This window comes from Carlito syrichta, unplaced genomic scaffold (assembly GCF_000164805.1).
Source record: "Carlito syrichta isolate Samal-C Ts95f unplaced genomic scaffold, Tarsius_syrichta-2.0.1 Scaffold274131, whole genome shotgun sequence".
In the NCBI taxonomy this organism is placed as follows: Eukaryota; Metazoa; Chordata; class Mammalia; order Primates; family Tarsiidae; genus Carlito; species Carlito syrichta.
Window position 1 is genome coordinate 549 of NW_007218227.1, and position 9,518 is coordinate 10,066.

General features: G+C 35.3%; 1 protein-coding gene across 2 annotated transcripts; it reads right to left on the reverse strand.

Annotated features, from left to right (window-relative positions):
* Positions 1–2,290: 2,290 nt before the first annotated feature.
* On the reverse strand, positions 2,291–6,656 carry LOC103254286 (kelch-like protein 5). 2 transcript variants are annotated; one of them, XM_008052418.2, is made up of 2 exons: positions 5,863–6,656; positions 2,291–2,372 (listed from the first exon to the last, which is right to left on the reverse strand). In XM_008052418.2, the coding sequence occupies exons 1-2, from the start codon at positions 6,243–6,245 to the stop codon at positions 2,360–2,362; spliced, it is 396 nt and encodes a 131-aa protein (XP_008050609.1). In that variant the 5' UTR covers positions 6,246–6,656; the 3' UTR covers positions 2,291–2,359. The 2 variants fall into 2 exon arrangements, with proteins under 2 accessions (XP_008050609.1, XP_021565383.1); XM_021709708.1 differs by lacking the exon at positions 2,291–2,372 and adding an exon at positions 5,098–5,351.
* Between the last annotated feature and the right edge of the window lie 2,862 nt (positions 6,657–9,518).

Consider the following 9,518-nt stretch of genomic DNA (forward strand, 5'->3'; position numbering starts at 1 on the left):
TTGATTTGGGCTTTGTCTTTTGCAACCAAGAGAGTCTTAATTTTAAATTTATATTTGGGTAAAAAAAAAACAGGCTACAAAAAAGTGCATACAATAAAATTGAGATTTTATTTTAAAAAGACATTATTCTTGCACAGAAAATATACCAGAAGGATACTTCCCCACATTAACAGTTGTTATTTTGGGGTGGGTGGGCAATTAGTGAATTTTATTTTTCTACTTTTGCTTATTTCTATTTTCTAATGACTCTATGATTAAACTATACATATTATGCAATATGGAAAGAAATTCACTTAAAAATGAGCTCTAAAGAACTCTGAAGAATTCTATTCAAATGTCTTCACTTCTTGTATCCTATTGATTATAACCTCAAATTCATTCGTTTTCCACAGTTAATGAATTTTAGTTGTAGAGACATGGCTACTCAGATGGAGACAACATTTCTGAGCCTTCCCTGTAACTAATTGTGGCCATGTGACTAAGTTTTCACCAACGACTCATATATCAGTATGAGTAGTGCTGATATATGTGACTTGTGTCATTTGCTTAATGTCCTCCCTTCCCTTTATTTGTGCCTTCCCACAGGTTGGAATGCAGAGGGGGAGCTGAGGAAGCTTCAGGCATGCAGAAAGGATAACATCCTACAAAATGGAGAAGCAATGTAGAAAGAACCTGAGTTTCTGAATGAACTTGGAAAGCAGAGCTACCTATTCTCTACCCTGGGCCATATTTTAATTTAAAACTGAACCAGAATTAATTGACTGGCTCAAACAATGTGATAACATGAAGAGGTCAAGAAAAAGGAGATAGCCCTTGAGGAAAGATGATATGAAGATGACTCCTTGTTGGGATAGGAGGACCTATGCAGTTAGGATGAGTTGAAAAGCAGCAAATCAGGCCAGGTTCACACCTATAACCCCAGCATTTGGGAGGCTGAGGCGAGAGGACTATGTGAGCCCAGGGGTTCAAGACCAGCCTGGGCAACTTGTTGAGACCTCATCTCTACAATAAATTAAATCAAAAATTTAGCTGGACATGGTGGCACGCTCCTATAATTCCAGGTACTTGGAAGGCTGAGGTGGAAGGATTGCCTGAGCCCAGCAGTCGAGGCTGTGTGACCGTGATGGTGCCACTGAACTCCAGCCTGGGCAACAGAGTGAAACTCCAACTCAAGAAAAAAACAAAGAAAAGAAAAGAAAGAAAAAAAGCAACAAATTAAACAACTGACCAAGGAATAAAAGAGTTCAGGATATCTGTAGCTGAAAAACAGAGTAGCAAGCAACTAGTAAGATGGGTCAGAAGACTGTGAATAAAGAGTTGTGGTCAAGAGATTATGCCTGTAGCCTAGCCAGGCGTGGCATTCTCAAGAACCAGGAAAAGAGAATTAACTGGGGAAAAAGCGGGTTCGAGACCCGCCTGGGCAACTTGGAGAGACCTCATCTCTACAATAAATCAAAAATCAGCCGGGCGTGGTAGCGCGCGCCTGTAGTTCCGGCTATTCGGAAGGCTAAGGCGGAAGGATCGCTGGAGCCCAGCAGGTCGAGGCTGTGATGGCCGGGAGCGGCCACTGCACTCCAGTCTGGGTGACAGAGTGAGACTCCAATTCAAAAAAAAAAGAAAGTGAAACTAGTTATAATGAAAAATTACTTACATGTAAACCCAAGGTGAACTCTGTGACTAAATAGTCACAAAAAACTGCCTACTGTAGGCAGTACAATACAGTGTTTCATTAAGAGCATGAAATCTACATCTTAATTATTTGGGTTAAAAATGCAGCTATTTCCAAGTGATCAAGGTCAATATGAACAGAGATAAGTCAGGTATATACCTTTAATATGATTATGAAAATGGCATTTTATCGCTGTGGTATTCTTCCCCCAAACCCATAACCTCAGTCTATTACAAGAAAACATCAGACAAATCTCAGCTGAGTAAGATATTCTGCAAAACACCTAACCAGTACTTCTAAAATTGCCAAGGTCATTAAAAACAAGGAAAGTCCAAGAAACTGTCACAGTCAAGAGTAGCCTAACAAGACATAATGACTTAATGTAATGTGATATCTTGGATAGGATCCTGGAACAGAAAAAGGACATTAGGGAAAAAAAAGGAAATCTGAATAAAATATAGACTTTAGTTAACAATACGTATCAACATTGGCTCATTAATAGTAACCAAAGAACTATATTAATGTAAAATATAAATAATAGGGGAAACTGAGTATGAGGTATATAGGAACTCACCGCACCGTCTTTCCAATTTTCCTGTGAATCTAAAAACTGTTCTAAACAAGTTTCTTTTTAAAGATGCAGCTATTTTAGTCACTAACCCTGAGCAAGTTACTCAGCCTTTCTGTGCTTCATTTGCCGCATCTATAAAATTAGAAATAATTTATTTATTGTGAAAACTAAATGAGTTAATAAATTGCTTACAACAGTGCCTAACAGGTAGAAAGCTCTCAGTGAGTATTAGCTGTGATTATTTTTTAAATACAGATATTTCTCAATTGACAATGGAGTTGTCTGGATAAACCCACTGTAAGTTGAAAATGTACTTTCAACTTAGGATTTTTTCACTTATTATTGGTTTATTGGGATGTAACCATCATAAGTCAAGGAGCATACTGAATACATATCACTTTTGCATTATTGTAAAGTTGAAAAATTGTAAGCTGAACCATCTTAAATATAGAAGTGTCTGTATTTGCAAAGTGCAGTAAAATATTATGCAAAATGACTAAGCACAATGTGCAAAATGTTAAATTCTAACTTTATAAACAAAATTTGAAACAATATAATTTTCTCAGTTAAAAAATATGTCAAAATTACACACTGTCAAAGTGGGTAAATCAAGGGAAGTTGTAAACTGTGTTTATACTACGGTCACATGGTGATGGTATGTACCCTAGAAACTTTGCTAGCTCTGGTGTAAATTAGTACTGAATTAAAGTCTTAGGAATCTATTGCTCACATAAAAGGTGATGATCCTCTTAAAGTCTAAAATTCCTTATGGTATAAGAATACAAAGTTTATATTTTAATGCCAAAGTAATCACCTAGATGACTCTCATGGAGAAAAGGTGGCTAGGCTACAGACACCAGATCAAAATGAAAAGGTGAGAAGCAATTCAATTGGTGGATGGCAGCAGAAATTATAGAAGTCTAAGGCTCAGGCAGGCATTTCTACTTGCTGGAACACAAATGATAGAACATATTACCAACATATGCTGCCTCTTAACTCCTGCTTTAAATTGCGCAGATCCACTATGGCTGATATGATTCTGAGCATCCAAAACTATTCAGTCGTCTTTCTCTTTTTCTAATTACACAAAATTTCAGATTAAGTTCTGAGACCTATGTAAATATTATGACTATTTTAATAAGCAATCAGTCTATCATATGCATTTTCTCATTGTCTTAATATTTTAAGATATCAACCTATAGTATGTTCAAAATGTTTCCTAGTTCTTTATTTGCAAATATTATACATGAAAAAAACGGTTCCAAAGTTATACACAAAAATTTTATGAATGTCAGTGTAGTTTCTTTTGACATTAACAGTGACAGGCTTTGATTTGTTTACAGTACAAGGGCACCTCTTAGTGAAGTCTGACTGCTCACTTAATCAAAAAGCTGAGGGCAAATAAATGTATTCTTATGACAAAGGTCAAAGACTCAGAGCCAGAGGATTGAAGGAAAATGTAAGAATCAGATATATTTAATCTAGGAAAAAAATGACCTAAAAGTATACACACAAAGGACATTTCTAAAATCTTGAATATTTTTTATCAAGACAAAAAATATTCCAATCCTTTTTTGCAATAAGATGTTAAGATTAAAATTTGAAACCATCAGGAATATTAAATTGCTTTAGCATATTTCCTCTCATTTCTAAAAATCAGAGACTTTTCTTTCAGTACATTTTATTTTCAAACTAATATTTTAGGAATAGTTTCATCACTAAAGATGTAACCTGTCTTCTCCCATCTTACTTTGATGAGTCTTGACTAGCATTTTTAAAACAACTATGCTTTAGATTTTTAAAAATATCATTTTATTTTTATCTCTTATAAATAAAAATGTCAATTTTATATTCTTAAAGAATGCACATAGTAAGCTCTCAGTGAAAAAAGAATAATCTTTTTCTTTCATAACAAATACCCCACCAAGATAATATGCATAATAAAGAATAGACTAATTTTTTTTTCAGTAATCACTAGCTATGTAAAGAACCTTTGTTATAAGGAAGTAAATTATAGCAACCGACATGTATATACTCTTTCCAAGATTATACACATATAAAACTTTTATACTCCAATTATAGTCTCTGGAGATAATAAATGCATGGTTAAAGAGTTTTATATTAGGTTACCTATGTTGGTAAACAAATGTTTTTTCTAATTTTTAAAAAAAATTCGTGATATAATGTATTGATTTTCAAATGGAATGATGTCGCTCTTTGGTTTCCCGTAAAAATGATAAACCATGAACATTTTACTATATCAATTATTCTTTATGGCAACAAGTCTCCAAAGAAAATACAAAACAATGAAACCACATTAGCTCAACTGATCTCCACATTAAAATTATTAGTGACTATTTCTTTAAGAAAATGCCAAAGCATGAACTAATTTTAAAAATGTTAAATCCCCCTATTTACCTGTGTATATATTCCTCTCTCTCTATTACACAAATTACTACAGATGACTGGTCTATATTATCTATCATTCCAACACCACAGTTTAGAATCCTATGTTCTGAAGGCCAGAAGAGGAAAGGTGGCAAATATCCCCAAGTAAGAGATACCTGAATATATGAATTCATTTTGTCTTAATCCAAATGATGCCTGCATCATAAATAACTGACTTGCAAATTACAAGTGTTACCAAAACCTTCACAAAAATTTTAAAAGAAAAAGAATACAACAATCAAGCTAGACAAATGAAAAGCTATTTGTACCTTTAAATATTCAGAAATATTTTTGAATGAAGATCAGAAAGATGATTTTCATGCTCTAACTTGTTACATAATATGTTACTGTAGTTTAAACTGATTAGTAAGAAAATCCATTTCAAAGATAAAGCCAGATTCCAAGGGTAAAGATGGATAAAGTCATTATGAAATAGCAATTTTTTCTGTATTTTCTTTCTTCTAACTCATTTTCCCTTCTTCTTGCCCATTTCACCAATTGACCACATCTAGCTCCTCTACATTTCCCTAAACTCTACTGAAAAAATGTCCTTCCTTTTCCCAAATAGCATAAATTTCAGTGAAAGTCACTGTAACAGGAATTAGTAGCTGTCATCTTATAAAGAGACACATTACTTAGTATTCTCTGTATTAGTCTGGAGAGCTGCAACATAGACAAGACAAAGAGAAATAACCATAAGAAAAATACTATTGACAACTACAGTGATGTCAAAAATTGGCAACTATAGTGTGCACCTATTTCATTTTCATTTAATTAAAAAATGACTATAATTTGTTGTAAGCTAAAATGTCACATAGAAATGTCTTCTATAGTTTTGCTGTGAATACAAAAGGTAAGTGAATGAACCAAAACTGCAAGGCAATGATGTATAAAATTGCTACTATATATTATTTTCAAAGCAGAGCCAGATCTATATATAGAACACAGATATTTCAAAATGAATGCTATTTGTTGTCTTTATAATTTTACCAAATATTAGATCATTTTTAAAAAATTCTAGCAAAAGTAGCACATGTTCATACCAAGATATTTTATATATAAATATGTACATGTACATACATAATCATAGATTTTTAAATAATACTAAGTAAATGCAAAACATTATAGAGAACATACCCCACACCCCTTTTCTAGCAGTAAGAAAATAATCAACCTGCATGAACTGGAATCAGATTCATTTTCTTCTTCACTAGTGCCATCATCCACTTCTGGTCTATCCAGCCAATGTGCACCGCCACAATCTTCTGCTGTAAACTCAAATGCAGGGACTTCAGAGGTGGATGCCATTGGCCAAGAAGGTGAATTCTGAAAATCCAGTTGGCTGGACCTTCGGTAACCAATTGAAGCCAAAGGCAATTGTAGGCTATATGGATCTAAAAACTTTCTCCCACCATTTGTTCCAGTCTGTCCTCGATTCCAAAATTCTCCCTGCTGGCTGTCAACTGTAGAATTAGGAGATGATGCTTGATGGCCAAACCACCTCCATCTGATTTTCAAAATCTGTTTCACATCAAACTCTTTACGAGAACCAGACATCCTCAGAGAAACCAAGTGATCGTCTAGGCAACGGGCAAAAAGCACACAGATTTGTGCATCCAACCAAGACAAGAGAAGTATATGCCCTGCTGTACACAACAAAAAGATGTAAAGGAAAATAAATCACATGCATGCATATAGATCTATTTACTTTTACGCCAACATATCAGATTTTAAAGAACAAAGGATAATGAATAACGATGAAACACGGTGGAACATTCCGTTCAATCAGAGCAAACTCTCATCTACCTATCCTGAAGCAGCTCGACCACTTTCCCTGCTCTCTTTTCCCATACTGACCATTAGGTCTCACAAACACTGAAGGCATTCATTAAAGTCCTTTCAAATGCAGAACACCACCCCCTTTTTCTTAAACCACAAATGACAGAGACAGAAAGCACTATCCCGTTTAGCAGTTGCGATATCTCAGTCTCTACTGCTTAGTATATTAACTCTTTTATTGCTGAAACAAGAAATGTATTCCAGAGCATTTTCCTTTGTACTTAAAAATCACTTTAAAACTAAAATGTTTCTATTTTTAAACTAAGTTCCTAAATGAGATATCACAGAACAACCTTTTTAAAAGCATTTTTTACATCGGATGAGTTACAGTGATTTTCAAGTTGTGCTGTTTGGATGGGGAATGAGGAGCACAAAGGTGGGGCTCCAGATTGCCAACTTCCAGCTGTCTTCTCAGTCAGAAAAGGAATGTATCTAAGTGATATAGTAAGATCCCAGGCAAGACATCATTTGAACAAATAATGAGAGGAATACAAAAAAGTTTGAAAACTACAAAGAATCAAAATATGACATACTTATTCTTTTTCAAATAAATAACCTAAAACCAATATTGCTCTATAGTTAGAAACGGACCACTTCTATTCAGCATATTATCCGACTTTCTATGACACTACTTAGGATAAAGAAAGTGTGGCTCAAGAAAGCTACTAAGGACTGGGATAGGACTACTGGGTGTACAAGTACCTTGATAGTGCCCTCTGTTGTTAGCAAAACAAAACAATGGTCTGAACATGGTTACGGCAAATTGACAGAATAAAAATCAATTAAATTTTAAATTATGAGTAGCTACTGTGAACAATGTACTCTACTAGGCACTGTGGGGCATAGAGATATACACATCATTGTCCCTAACCACCCAAATAATTAAATCTAGTTATTAAAACAAAAAAATTTGACAAGTTAAAATGAGAAACATTATAATGCTGCAACATTAAAATTTTGTGATCTACAAATGCAGAATTTGAGTTTTCAGGGTGCTCAATATTTACTCCTTTATCAAATAATTTCATATAAAAGGCAATGCCGATATTGACTGACAAAACAAAAACAAAATTGCTTTTGGAGGTTTACAAAAATATTGTGGGGCATATATCTTAACTTCACACAGTTCTTTGGGAGAATACAAATTATTCAGAGAAACAAGAATGAGAAGCAAAAAAAGCCATGTACACTTTCATGCTAAGTACTATGGGGAAAACCATAAGAAAGAGAAAGGCAGTATCAGTATGATGTGGAGTAGTATGGACCAGTTTCATTAGGGAGAAGGTTTCTAAGAATAAGAAGTGGTTTAGGCAGAATGATGATAGATTTATAGAAAGAAAGATATTAATAGAAGCATGACGTGAGCTTATTGACAAGAGGGGAAAATATCAGTTTGATCAGTCAGCTAGCCTTACCTAGTTAATTTTAAGGAGTAATAAGAGATAACGTTATAGGATTACAATGAGATAAAATGCCTAGAGCATGCAGCAACAGTACTATTAAGTGGACTGTTGAACAGGACGATGTTTTAGAAAATCAGCCGGCCTCGGTGGCTCAGTCTGTAATCTTGCGCTTTGGGAGGCTGAGGTCAGTGGATTGTCTGAGGCCGTGGGTTCGAGACCCGCCTGGGTAACTTGGTGAGACCTCATCTCTACAATAAATCAAAAACTAGCTGAGTGTGGTGGCGCGCCCCTGTAGTTCCAGCTACTTGGAAGGCTGAGGTGGAAGGATCGCTGGAGCCCAGCAGGTCGAGGCTGTGGTGGCTGGGTGACAGAGACTCCAACTCAAAAAAAAAGAAAGAAAATTAATTTGGCAGTAGTATGCAGGCTGCATTAGAGAGTGAAATGACACTTCACCCTCCTCTCACCTCTGTCGGACTCCTTCCAATGAACACACTTCTAATTTCACTCAACCTATCCAATTATATTTCTAACTATTTTCCAATATAGACAACACCACTTCATCAGTTAAGACGGTTTACACAGCATTACTACCTCTTTTATAATGCTGTTTGTGTCCTAGAGAAACTTGGGTTTAAAAATCCTACTTATCTTTCAAACTTTAGCTCAGGCACTACTATCCTTAGAAACACTTCTTCAATTACTCTAGCCTTGTCATTCTCATGCAGAGTAGCACTGACCTGCTCCCAAAAGTTTCTGGAATTTGGAGGTGTGGGTAGATTTTTAGTTGTTGGAATGACAAGGGAGTGCTACAGACATTGAGTGGGCAGGAGGTAGAGACCGCAAACAGTTTGCAATGCATGGTACAGACCCACACAATGAAAATTGTCACTGCAGTAGCTCATGGTAATCTTGCCATCACTCTCTTCATTCAAATAAGTATTTACCAAGTGTTTATATGTATAAGGCACCACAAAAGATAGACAAGTCACAGACAGACCTTGCTTCTAAGAAGTTTTAAACTTACACTTTAACAGAGGAAAGGACAGTTAAATGAATGGTACAGAATTGAATACATTTTATAGAAATAAAATTTTATGTTGGATTCAAATGATCACATAAGAACTCTCACCAGACATTCTAGGTACAATAAGAACTAGCTCTAATAGCCAGAAGTGATTTTAGTTGTTTAGTTTGGCTGACTGACTAAAGCCTGAGCACGATAGTGGCCCTCATTAAAGGCCCCTGAGATTTCTCAACATAATTTTCTGTAAGAAGAAATCCAAAGACTAAGGAAATGTGGATGTTAAAGTGTTAAATCATGACCCTACTCCCAAAGGTCCAAGGACCCTTTACACTAAGGTATTGAGACTATACATTTGAATATATGTCTCTTTAATGTAGTGAGTGTTCTGAGTAGGCTGAAGATGCAGGTGGGAGATTAGCCAATAAAATAGACTCCTTGATATTAAAGAGATACCAGAATTTGAGGTTGGCAAAGGCCAAGGAGTATGGTTTTAATTACATGCATACATATGAGGGGCAACCCCCCAAAACCGGATTTGTCTTTTGGAGGGTGGGCCCCTTTTTA

Bases quoted from the DNA above. Each gene is read 5' to 3' on its own strand.
- LOC103254286 (XM_008052418.2), bottom strand. From the start codon at position 6,245: ATGTCTGGTTCTCGTAAAGAGTTTGATGTGAAACAGATTTTGAAAATC.